Source organism: Eumetopias jubatus, unplaced genomic scaffold (genome assembly GCF_037043125.1).
Source record: "Eumetopias jubatus isolate StellerSeaLion01/CBP00866 unplaced genomic scaffold, mEumJub1_p1.0 scaffold_10, whole genome shotgun sequence".
Classification (NCBI taxonomy): Eukaryota; Metazoa; Chordata; class Mammalia; order Carnivora; family Otariidae; genus Eumetopias; species Eumetopias jubatus.
The window spans coordinates 40,143,105-40,155,880 of record NW_028274816.1 but is presented as its reverse complement, the minus strand read 5'-3'; the positions used below and the strand labels follow the sequence as shown (position 1 = coordinate 40,155,880).

At 56.5% G+C, this 12,776-nt stretch overlaps 1 protein-coding gene across 2 annotated transcripts; it reads left to right on the top strand.

The window, feature by feature from the left end:
* The first annotated feature begins 2,805 nt into the window (after nucleotides 1–2,805).
* On the top strand, nucleotides 2,806–10,956 carry DBNDD1 (dysbindin domain containing 1). Of its 2 annotated transcripts, XM_028092714.2 has the most exons (4): nucleotides 2,806–3,031; nucleotides 8,113–8,259; nucleotides 8,651–8,791; nucleotides 9,566–10,956. In XM_028092714.2, the coding sequence occupies exons 1-4, from the start codon at nucleotides 2,806–2,808 to the stop codon at nucleotides 9,721–9,723; spliced, it is 672 nt and encodes a 223-aa protein (XP_027948515.2). In that variant the 3' UTR covers nucleotides 9,724–10,956. The 2 variants fall into 2 exon arrangements, with proteins under 2 accessions (XP_027948515.2, XP_087883683.1); XM_088027557.1 differs by lacking the exon at nucleotides 2,806–3,031 and having other exon boundaries at nucleotides 8,135–8,207.
* Nucleotides 10,957–12,776: the final 1,820 nt, after the last annotated feature.

The following is a 12,776-nucleotide window of genomic DNA, read 5'->3' as shown; positions in this document are numbered from 1 at the left end:
GACAGTGCAGCTGGGTAACACAGAGGGGTAATTATTGTTATTTAACACTGCCCAATATGCTAGGTGCCTCATGCTGATTGGTTTTTTTGCTTTAGAAGTCTGGGATCTCTGAATTAAATAAATGCATTAACATTAATTTCTTTCAGCAAAAAGGGCAAGAATAAGAGGGTTAGCTAAGGATAACCAGACAGGGAATTCATTTGTTAAAACCAACAGAGTCGCCTAGTTTATCGGTATGCATTGCAGAGATGAATAGTTCAAGGGAGCCCTGACAGGGCCCATGGTGACCTGTGCTTTTCATATTGTATTTGAGTTCAGATTCTTAGAAAAGAGCCTTTTCTCCACATGTGTGGCTCAGGATACTTTTATTCAGCATCAAGCTGTGCAGCTCTGAAGCCCAGATAAATGGCATCTGAGTTTCCAGCAAAATCACAGAGTAAATGTTGATACATACAAACCCACTGATGTTGTCTCATGTCTGGCTCTTCCTAATGCCTGCTTCCTCGGTGGTCAAGTAAACTGCCCCAGGCCACTACATCAACTCGAAAGATGCCTGGATGTTGGGATAATAGAGTCCTTAAGAAGAATGAACTCTCTTTTTTATTTATTTTTGGGCTCTCTTTTAGAGATCGATACTGAAGTATTTACAAATGAAATTATATAGTGTGTAGGATTTGTTTCAAAACAATCTAGCAGGGGTGCCTGGGTGGCTCAGTTGGTTAGATGTCCAACTCGATCTCAGCTCAGGTCTTGATCTCAGGGTCATGAGTTCAAGCCCCCTGTTAGACTCCACTCTGGGCATGGAGCCTACTCAAAACAAAACAAAAACAATCCAGCAGTGGAGAGAGGTGATTGATAATAGGGAGGAAACAGGATCAGCCATGAGTTGCTAACTGTTGAATCTCGGTGATGGGATAATGGGTACATGCAGGTTAATCATGCTATTCTCTCTCCTTTTATTTGAAAATGTTCTTAATGAAAAGTTAAAAATAAATAAACACTGGCCTCTGGAATCAGATCACTTGCTATTCACTAGCTGGGATGCCTTTGACAAGACCCCCTCTGTATCCACCTATTCATCTCTCAAATGGGGATAATTATTAAACAATTGCTCTTACAGTTACTATGACTGCATAACAGGTCACCCCCAAAAAGTAGTGGTTTAACAATGGCAATATCTCTCTTGCTCATGAATTTACAACTCAGCCAGGACTCTGTGGGACAGGACACCTCAGCTCCACAGACCACCCCCAGAGGGGTGGCTCAAAGGTGGAGTCTCATGTCTGCCCATTGGCCGAGAGACTTGAGTCTGGCCTAATGGCTATTGGCGGCCAGAACACACACAGGTGGCCTCTCAAGTGGCCTGGGCTTCTTCACACAAGGTGGCCAGGTTCCGGGGGGGGCCTCCTGAGCTGAACGCCCTTATGACCCAACTTCAGTAGTCACATGGCATCATTTCTGCCACACTCTATTGGCCAGAGCCATCACAAGCCTCGCCCAGGTTCAACAGAAGGAGTATCAATGGGGGAGTGTCTTGATGGGAGCGGAAGGTTCTGGAAGTGGAATCAGAAATACTGATCTCACCATTTTGAGAACTACAATCTGCCACCCCAGCTGACTCTGAACAGCCAGTGCCCACCCACTGCCCCAGCTTCCTAGGGCACTGACTGGCTTGCTTATGTCCCCACCACCCACCCTATAATTCAGTTTCTTCCCTGAGAGACCATTCTCTCCCCCTTTTGGGGTTGCAAGGAGGCTGTAGCTCACAACAAAGGCTAGTTCTGGTGGGTCATGAAATCATTTTAGAAGGTTGCAGACTGAAGTTTTTGTTTTCATTTGTTTTGTAAACTAAAGAAAAATGGGAACTATTAGCCAGCCTCGCTGACTGACAATCTCAAAGGCTGTGGGTTCTGTATGACTGGAGTTGGACTGGGCAGTGAGTGCCTTGGTTGGCTGAAGCTATGTGGACCACCTGCCTTTGAGATGGTGCCTTTCCTGCAAACACCAAATTCATACCCACTTTCCTCCTCTGTGGGCCTTTTCCACTCCCAGCCGGGAACAAACTCTTTCTCCCTGATGCTCTTCTTTGGTTTGGTTTGGTTTTTATAAAAGTGCAGCCTTTGGGCTTGGATTCAGACCCTTTGGCTTCCAGTGCCTGGCTGTGCAACTTTGGTCAGCTTACCTACCCTCTCTACCACCTGGAAAACCAGGACACCGTCTTCTTAGGATCTCTGGGGGAATGACTGAGATATTGCGCACAAAGAGCTTGGCACAGGGTCGCGTTCCAGGGGCTTGCATGTCGTTCTCAGGGCGCCCAGACCCTGCCTTCCCTCCCGGGGCGCTCTCTCTGCCCGCTCCCATCTCCCTACCTCCCATCTCCCACCCACGCCCCCATCCGGCCTCGCCATTAAACTCTCGCCCAGCCCCACCCGCAGTGTTCTTCACAGTATTCATCACAATCTGCAATTCTTTGCTTTGGGGCCAAGGGTTTGGGCGCCGCCTTTGCTTCCCCTCTGTGCCTCCTCTCCATTGGCCCGCGAGGCGCCGGCACGTAACTGACACCCCATAAATATCTGGGGGTGAACAAATGGACGAAAGTTGGCACCGCTGCAGGAGAAGTGAGCGCGCTGTGGGGGGCGCAGAGGGCGCAAGGGCCGGACCGGGGATGGGAGGCCGCCGCCGGTTGCGGGTGGGTCCGCAGCCCCGGAGGTCGGTGGGAGAGGTGGGCCTCGGAGCTTAGGCCGGCAGGGGGCGCGCGCGGGGCGGGGCGGGGCCGCACCTGTGCTGCGGGGCTCCGGGGGGAGGATGCTAGGGGGAACCCGGGCCCCGGAGCAGCTGCGCGCCCCGCCCCGCGGGCTCCTCCCTGCCGCCGCGGCCCCCCGGCTGCTGCCCCGATGCGCTGCGCCGCGAGCTGGGGCCAAGTCGCCGCCGCAGCTGCAGGGGCGCCCGGGCTGGGTGACGCCGCCGCCGCCCGCGCCCCTCCCAGACCCCGCCGGCCGCATGGAGCCCCCGGAGGGCGCCGGCCCGGGAGGTGAGTGCGGCCCCAAGTCCCCAGGAGTCCCCGAGCTGCGCCTTCCCCCGCAGCCAGCCGCAGCCCCTTCCCCCCACCCCCCCCCGGCCCACTCATCGGCTGCTCCCGGGGGCCGCATGAGACCCACCGGTATCTCCGAGTTGAGCCTGGCCGGAGCCGGAGGAAGCCTGGCCTGCCGCCGGGGGAGCCAGGCCGGGGGCACCTCCCGGGAACGGCCCCCGCTTTAGGCGGGGGGCGCACACATCGCGTCCCCGCCCCCTTGTCCTCTGCGCTTTCAGTCGCGGCAGCCGCCTGGCGCGCTCCTGGGTGGTTGGCCCAGAGTTTCGTGCTGAACCCCAAACCAGCAGAGCCGGGGTCCGGGGGGTCTGGGCATGGGGTGTGCCCGGGCCGCAGTTTGGGGTACACCTCTGCGAGGCGTGGGGGTCGGCGCTGCCCTCCTGGGCCGCGTATCTGCTTTGTTCGCCGGGGGCTAGGGCAGGGAGGCCGCCGCTGGGATCCTGCAGGGCACCGCGCTGGGATAGGGCCGGGGGGCGGGGGGGGAGAAGGGGGGCGTTGCACCGGGCATGGCCTGCGGGGGGGCCCTGCCCCACGCTTTCAGGGCTTTTCGGCCAGGGCGAGGCCCAGGGGCGCTCGCATCTGGGAGGGCAGGTATGCACGGAAGGAGGCCTCCTCGAAGCCCCTTGTCGGCTCTCGGCGACTCTGACGTCTGAGATTCTACCTAGATCTCCCCTCTTTGGAGTCTGGCTCGGGCAGGGCGACAGCTGGTGACGGGAGGAAAACTCTAGGAACCCCCACCTCAAGAGTCCTTTTCAGGAAGAGTGTTCGGCGCCATGAGCGCCTCCACCGGCCTGGCTAGGCCCCAGACGCATCATGGGTTTCCTGGAGGTCCCATCCCAGGGAGCCACTCGTGACCCTACAGGGACCTGAGGAGGGACCCCAGCCACATCAGCGACCTCATCTGGACCCCAAAGGGATGGCCCCCAGGGGGGTGTCCTGAAGCCATGGGCCCACCCACTGCTGTCTGCAGTCTGAGTTGGGCAGGTGCAGCCCAGACAGCTGTCTGAGGGCCCTTGTCACCCACCCGGCAACCACCACCGGACACACCCAGAGCTGGTGGGTGTGGGTTTTCTTTGTTTTGTCCCTTGTTTAAGGGATCCAGCTTTTTCTTGCCACTGACAGTCCCAGGACCCCAGGACTTCCCAGTGGCAGCTATGTGGGGATGTGATGGGAAAGGTTTGGAGGGCAAGGGCTGGAGAGCACAGAGCTCTGAGAGATGTGGGCAAAGCAGCTTGGCCCTCAGTTTCCGTGTCCACTTCTGTCAGTGGGGACAGACTCACTTCCCTCGCAGGGCTGTGGGAGCCCTGAGTGAGACAGGGAGGGAAGGCGCTGGGGAGAGGGGCTTCGTGATCCTCCAGTTTATGAATCTCACGTACTCATTCCATGCACAGAGATGTATTTATCAGGTGCCTCCTCTGCGGGAGTCGGAGTAGGAGCAGAGGGGGCCCCACTGGGAGGGCTCACACTCTGTGGAGCCATTTCCTGCCTACACAGTGGCCTGGTGATCCCCATGCCGTGGGATCCCTCGAGATCATGGATGGATGGCTGTGACCGTCATTCTCTCAGTTCACAGACTTTTGAAAACTTGATTCTGGAGCATGTGGAACACACAAAAAAGTAGAACAATGTGGTAAAGCTCCCTGTGTCCTCCCAGCCTGCTCAACCAGACCACCACCAGCCACCTTTCAGTAGTAATTTGTAGCCAATCTCGACATATTATTTCATCTGTATTTCTCAAAATGTCTCTAAAAGGTTTTCATAGAGCATAATGAAAATCCCATTTTTGCACCTAAACAAATTGGCAGTAATTTCTTAATATCAAAGTATGCAGACATGGAGATGAGAAGGAAGTGCGCTTCTTGAAGGGCCCCAACTGGGACCTTTGGTAAACCAAGGTTCTGGACCCACCCAACTCCCAAGTCTGTCCGAACGGCCACAGGGAGAGAGGCCACGGCCCTGCACTCAGGAGGCTGCGCCTTGGCACGGCCCACCCAGCATCCTCGACATGCAAGGACAAGGGGCTAGGGAAATGGCGTACAGGTGCCCATCTCTGTGACCATCTCTGCCTCCCTACTGCCATTTTGTTGTATATGATATTCATTTATTCACTTCATTAATTTGTTCATCTGTTCATGCAGAGCACCTCCTCAATGCTTAGGGCAAGGCCCAGGGCACACAGCAGGGAACTTAAGATTTGGGCCAAGTTCTCACACAAATGTGCCGGAAAATAGGTCAGCAGCCTAGTGCAAGGTAACCCTATCATACCCACTCACATCAGCTGTCGGTGCTGGGGGCAGAACTGTGGTAACTGTGGTAACTGCAGTCCCCATGGGGCACTGCTTTGCTGCCTGCACAGGTCAGGGCAGCAGTGGCCCCTGCAGGGGCTTGATGGGGGCTGCGCTGAGAATCACGGTGTTGCTACCCCACAGCCTGGCCCCCGGTGCCCCTGCTCAGCCTGGCACCAAGCACCCCCACCCCTTGCCTGCTTCTGCGATCACTCCTGTTTCCTACCCCAGGAAGAGCTGTGGGCCTCAGCCACAGACAGGTGATTCCTAGCACAGCCACTTAGAAACTATGGGGTGGGGTCTTGGGCTTGTTCATTCACTGGACAAACATTTATGGTGCACCTAGTGTGTGCCAGAACCAAGCCTAGGTCCTAGAGGTCACACTTCTCTTACCGACTCCCAGCCTCTGAGCCTGGTGCCTGGCACATAGTAGGTGCACAGCAAATGTTAATTGATGTCTTAAGTCCTCCTGGATTTGCCCTTCAATTCCATCCAAAGTCAACCTTTGTTTCCACTGAGGATTTCTTTTATCATAAAATTCACTCTTTTAAAGCATAAGGTTCAGTGCCTTTAGTGTATTTACAAAATTGTGCAACCACCACCACCATCTAATTTTAGGATATTTTCATCAACCTGAAAAGCAACCCCATACCCATTAGTAGTTACCCCCCATTCCACACACACCCCAGCTCCTGGAAACCACCAACGATCTACTGTCTATGTCTTTTCTAATCTACTTTTTCTACTCTCTGTGGTTTTGCCTGTTCTGGACATTTCATATAAATGTTATCATAATGCACGGCCTTTTGTGACCGGCTGCCTGCACTTACCATGTTTTCAAGACTCCTCTATGTTGTAGCCTGTGTCAGTGCTTTCTTTCTTTTTTAAGGCTGAGTAATATCCCCTTGTGTGGATGGACCACATTTTGTTTATCCATCATCCATGATGCCATCGACCGTAGATGCTTGGCTCTTTCAGGGATGTTGACATTTGTCAAAATGTGCTTCTTAACAGTTTGTGCGACAGTCTAGGCCATCTGAGACCCCTGAACCCCAGCATCTATAGTGGTGCTTGCCCCTCACCCTGTACTGTCTCAACATCTGTGGACTTCATCCTTCCCACCTAGCCTGCATCTCCTAAAAATGGAGGTAGGTGTCCTACTCAGCTCAAAACCCTTCGGCGGCTTCTCCCAGAGTAGCAAAGTCCTGATGACATCTGTGTGAGGTGTATCCCCTACCGTGTCCCCCTGCCTCACCTGTCACCATGGGCCATGTGCATGGAAGCATCTCACAATTATGACAGCACAGGCCAGCGTGATGTGAGCCCGTCCTACAGCCTCAGAGAGAGCGACCAGGTGCTGTACTTCCCCACTCAAGGAAACAAAGCAGGTTCCCGAGTCCCACAGAGTAAAGGCTCCTCGAGGACTCTTGACAGGGATGGATGGAGAAGTTCAAGGCAGGGGCCCCAGCTCAGAGCAGGGTCTGAATTACATCTCTCGTGCCCTCTGGGTGGGAAGGTGTCCTTGCTGGGCTGGGCGGGCCAGGACAGTGGTGGGTGTAACTCTACCCTCCGAGGATACTCAGAAGTCACGTTCCAAATGCATCAGAGAAGTGGAGACCAGACCCCCTGAGCCCCGTCCAGCCTGGCCAGCCCCAAACCCCATGAACAGCAGGGGCAGGTCCCCAGGCCCACCTTCCCTTAGCCACACCTCCCAGGGAGGGTGGTGCCCTCCTAGAGGAGGCCAGGTGTTGCCCAGCCAGCTCTACAGCTGTGAATGGATGGCTTATCTTCCCACTTTGCTGGAGACCCTTTAGACACGGGACCTGCTGGGCAGCATCCTGGCTGCTGACTGCACTGTTGAAAGGCCCGCCCGTGGCAGGCAGCTCCCGGCGCTAGGGGCCCAACTGGGCTTCCCTAGACAAGACCCTGGTGCGTCACAGAGCACTGCTGAGGGGAGCCGGAGGGCATCTGTTCACTCTTTATGGGTCCACAATGGGGGCATGGGGGAGCCAAGGGATCCAGCTGCCTCAGGGGACATGCCTGACAGGTTCTCTGGCTGTGTTTAGGGAGTGACAAGGTGAGGCAGCAGGAGGGGGAGATGTGGATGGGCTCTGGAACATTCTGGAGGAACTGGTAGGAAATTTGGATGGAGGGATGTGAGCTAAGAGGTCAAGGTGCTGGCCCAACCAACAGAAGGGTGGGGTTGGCGCTTCTATGGGGCAGGGGTCCATCTCTGAGTGGCAGTCTCTACCAAGCAGATTGCCCCCAGGGCCTACTGCTCTCAACTGAAAAAAAATTGTCAAATCTAAAAAATGAGCAATTAAATCTTTCCAAAAAAATTACATAGAAGAAACCTAGAGGAATATTCCCCAGTCTCTTTTACTATGAAAATAAATCATTATGCATTCAAACAGAACAACGTGAGTTTTTGTAAGTGCATCCACAGAGGACAGACAGGCAAGCAGGGGCCATTCTGGATCAAACAGACCCAAAAGGCAAGGAAATGCAAAAGTGACCACAGGACAGTTGGCTGGACCTGAAAGTAGAGACAGACGACAGTGTTGCACACTCCCTTCCTCCTGCCACCCAGTGGCCCTTGTCTGGGAACCCAACCCAAGACTACCCCAGGCAACCCTGGTCGCCGCCCAGAGCCTCAGAGGAGGGCTCAGTGAGCCACGGACTCCCGTCTTCCCCACCGGCATCTCTCCTCCCAGGTAACACCTTCTGTCTTTGTTGCAGAAGCCGTTCAGGAGGTGGAGGGACCACAGGCAGCCCTGGGCACCCTGGCCCATGGGGCAGGGGAGAGCTACCGCTCACCCACGGCCGAGGAGGAGGTGGGCATCCCAATACCAGCCCCGGGGCTCCTGCAGGTCACAGAGAGGAGGCGTAAGTACAGCTGACCTGCATGTACTCTGCAGGGACCGTGAGCCCCTGGGGAATGGAGGGTCGGGTCCACATCCTGTCCAAACACCCCCCCAGGTGTGGGAGGGGAGGGGCGCTGCATCTGGGCTCTTACAGCTCGGGCTCTGTAGCCTTGGCTATACCATCTGCAAAATGGGGGACCCAGAAGGCATTCAGTCTTGAGTGTGGAGAGTCGATGGGGGGATGGGGGTCCTGCCCCATCTTACCCTGACCCCACGGGGCTCTACCAGAGCTCTGGTTCTTCCCCGGGGCTTTGGTGGCGGCAGGGGAAGGGAAAGTGGTCCCTTCCCAGGTCCCTGCCCTGGGTGGACAGACTTATGCCCATTATGAGCAGCCCCCTCCGCCCGCCCTGCAGAGCCCCTGAGCAGCGTCTCCTCCCTGGAGGTACACTTTGACCTCCTGGACCTCACCGAGCTGACCGACATGTCTGACCAGGAGCTGGCCGAGGTCTTTGCTGACTCAGACGACGAGAGCCTGGCCGGTGAATCGCCAGCAGGTGGGCTGGTGTTGGGGCATGGCGAGTGGCGTGGGGCGGTTCTGGGGCCCCAGCCCATGGAACACGGCTCTCCACAACCCCTATTTTTCAAAATAATATTCTCACACGTGTGTCAAAATTGGTGCTTGTGACTGCACCATCTCATTCAGTATTTTTGCATTTTACATGTGTATTTGTCCAACTTCAAGGAATTTTTCTGTTTTGCTCAATTCTCCTTTCCAAATGCCAACAAAAGGCCAAAGTAACAGTCCCCATCAAAAGCAAAATTTACTACATGTGAATTTAATCACAAGTTAGGCCAAGCAGAGTGGGGTGGCCTTCATCAGCCCTGGCTCCACAGCTCAAGCCTTAGTTTCCCCTCTGGTTCCTGAGGAAGTGTTGCCCTTGGCCCAAGACGTCAAGGGCCCCAGAAATGGCAAGACCGCCAGTGGGGGTATGGGGGCCCAGGGACCTTCTTCTCTCCCTTCTCACACCTTGTGTGGGTGGGGGTGGGGAGGGGGTGCTCAGATCCCGGCCCTGTAGAGCCTGCACCCTGGGAGGATAAGGGGGCAGCTGGCTGCTGGGGCCAGGCTCACACCCAGGGTGTGGTCTCGGCTGCACAGGGACCCTCCCTGGGCCATCAAAAAAGCCTTTGCGCGGGCTGCACCCGGACCCACAAGTCCACGTTACTGGTGGCCTGGCATCTGTGTTTTCTAAGCGTCCAGGGGACCCCAGTGTGTGGCCAGGCCCAGCCCAGTAGCTGCAGGAGTGACCTGACCCCTGTGTTCCTGTCAGGCCTGCACCCACTGCCCCGGGCCGGCTGTCTGCGCTCCCCCTCCTGGACACGAACCAGGGCTGAGCAGAACCGAGAGAAGCAACCGCTTGGTGACCCGGAGCGCCAGCCAGCAATTGTGGACACATTTCTCACCGTGGAGAGGCCCAAGGAGGACTAGGCCAGCTGGCCTTGGGGCCAGGGCAGTGCAAATCTGGACAGTTCTGACCCCACGGACACTCTGCCCACTCCAAGTGGCTCTGGGCCAGGTTCTCGGGGCACCCCAGCACAAGCACAGCCCAGTGGCCTTACGTCCCCGCTCCTTTCCAGTCCCTGATCAGGGACCACAGCGCCTGAGGATGAGGTGGGAGTGGCCTAGGCCTCTTGGAAACTTCTGTCTGCAGGACTGGTGCTCTCATCTGCCACAAGATTCCCAAGTGGGTGCGGGGTAAGGGTGACCGAAGCCAGAGAGAGCTTCTCTGCAAAACCCCCGAGGATCTCAGGGTTCCGGTCTGGGAATGGCTACACCACGCTCCAGCCCATGGGATGCTCTGCTACCCAGCCAAGAATGTGGGTAGGGGAGTCCGTCCTCAACAACGCCACCTTCCTTTCAATCCCATCCTCTTCTTGGCACCAGGACCTCCTACCCAGGCCCTGAGACCCTGCTTGTCTTAGTTCCTGTGTGACAGCCCAGGCCACCGTCCTCAGCTCAGAACACCAAATATGGCACGACTGCCTCAGACCATGGGTGGGGGGGAGTGGGCAGGGGGACACACCCCCACAGCCTGTCACGCAAACGCACACAGAGGCATGCACAGTCCTGGGTCTGTGCCCTTAGATGCCGTCCTGGCCTGGGGTAGTGCAGCCTGAGGGAGACTGGGAACATGAGGGGACCACGGCACGGCCCCCCAGCCCCCGACTTAAGGGCACCAGGCTCAGCTGCTCCCACTGCTGCTTTCTATGACCTAAGGGACTGAAGAGGCTCTGCTCTGACAGCAAGTCCAAGAACAGTTTTAAAATAAATGTGAAAGTTTGCTTCTGGTCCCCAGGCCAACCCACCCTGACCCATTCCCCACTCAAACATTTCTAGGGAAGGAACACCTGCTCTCCTGTAGCCCTGGGCGTGGCCCTAGACCCGCTGTGCTAGAGGCAAGCTCCCCGCTGAGAAAACCGGCCTCAGAAATGCTGAGGGACGGTGCCTGCTCCCTCTATACGATGAGCCCCAACTCATCGTAAACGATGTTTACCAGGCACCACCCCGAAGTTCACTTAAAATCAACTCCCCTGAGGGCAGCTGCATGCCCCACCCACCCCACCCACCAGGATCATGCTCCCCATCTCCAAGCCTTCCTGCTACGGCTTCCTTCCGCAGAGCTTAATATTTACACAAGATCAGATTAAAATCTCATCTCTTCCTAAGGCCCAAGCACGGTCTCTTCCGTTCCAGGTGACACCAGCATTCGGGAGTGTGTATTGGGGGGTGGGGGTGGGGTTGGCTGCTCTAGGAGCCTGCTCTGGTCTTCCTCCAGCTGAAGCCACCGGGGGCTCCTCTGGGCTGCTCATGTGGGCCATGTCTCCAGGACAAGTGCCCTGGATTTCTAGGCCTTAGGAAGTGAAGATCCTGTCCCCCACCCCAAGCCCAGGCCCAGGCCCGGAAAAGCACAAGGTGCCCTCTGGCGAGTCTTTCCAGCCCAGGCAGGTTCCCAGGAAGCTCCAGGCCCAGAGCAGCAGCTTGTCCCAAGAAGGGAGCCAGTAGGTAAGGCCTGTGAGGAGAAGGCCAAGGGTGAGGCCAAAACCCCAATCCTCTGGATTACCCCTGAAACAAGGGGCCCAGAAGACAGGCCCTGGGCCCCATGCCAGGCAGTTGTTCCCACTGGGCTCTCTGGAGGGAAGCCTGAGCCTCCCACATGGAAGATTCCAGGCCAGGTCTCCTCTGTCCCTGGGCCTGTGTAGTATGTGCCCGGATGGCCCAAACAGGTGAAGAGAAGAGCTGAGGAGACGGGGGAGGCGAGCACGAGGGCATCCAAGGCCGGAAACAGCAGGGGTTGGGGTTGGGGAGCACCCAGGTGTGCTGAGAGCATGCCCCGGACCCCAGAGAGGGACTGTGCCAAGCCTCAAAATGAACAGGTCCCAGGCTCTGGACACCAGAGCACCCTCCCCTCTGTCAGAGGGAGCCCCGAGACAGGACCCTGGCAGGTCCCCACGCAGCTCAGCTAATGAAGACTGGGTCTAGTGGGGACTTCATTACAGGATGGGCTCTGGAGATGTAAAAAATTCAACAATGGCACGCTTTACAAACAACAAAAGTCGAAAGTGCTTGTCCCAAGTTGGAAATGCTATTTTTGAGTACGACGGAGTTTTTAAACAACTCCCAGTGTCTGGTCTTGGCCAAGCAGAGAGCAGAGGTCCTATGAGGCAGCAAGCGGAACCACCCCTTCCCCAGGATGCGCCGAGCACCAGGGGTCCCGGACACCCACCCACCCGAGGGCTGACAGCCCTCTACTGCCATGATTCTGATACCTCTGGGAGGCAGGATGCGTGGAGAACAAGCAGACACTGCCCCTGAGCCCCAGGCCAGTTGTGACCCCAGCTCGCCGGGCCGGGCCCTGGCCATGCTCCAAGACCAACCAGCCAACCTACGGCATCAGAGGACTAGCGCTCACAACCCAGAACTGGCCTTCTTCCGTTTGGCAGCTCCCCAACACCAGGAAGAGCGTTACCAGGGGCAGCCACAACAGGGCTCTCCACATACAACCTAGCCGCCTACCCAGGGAACGGGTGCTGCTTTGGCTGAGAAACTGCTTCCCTTGTGCTCAGAGCAGTGCCTGGGTGCTGGGGGGGGCAGTGGCAGTGGTTCAGGGCCCCCATGGCTCCATTACCCTCCCCCAACCACACACCTGTGGGAAGTGTTGAGTTTCCTCCAGAACCACTGACAGGCCTTCCACCAACCCAAACAGCTGTTGTAAAAACCTAACACTTTCCCTTGATAACTAGCTGAGATTTCCCTTTTCTTAATTCTGCCACTTAACTAAACCTTCAGAATTTCTGAAGTGAGCCAAAGCCTCCTCTCCTTGGGGCGACTAAAGAGACCAGCACTCACACTTGCCCACCAAATCCACCCACCACCCACCTCCTTTTGTGGGAGGCCTCCTCCAGCTCCTCAGCTGGAGGTCCAAACCCAAAACCCCACCAGGAGGACACTCGCCCACTGCTCTCCCTGGGGGCCTACTGCCC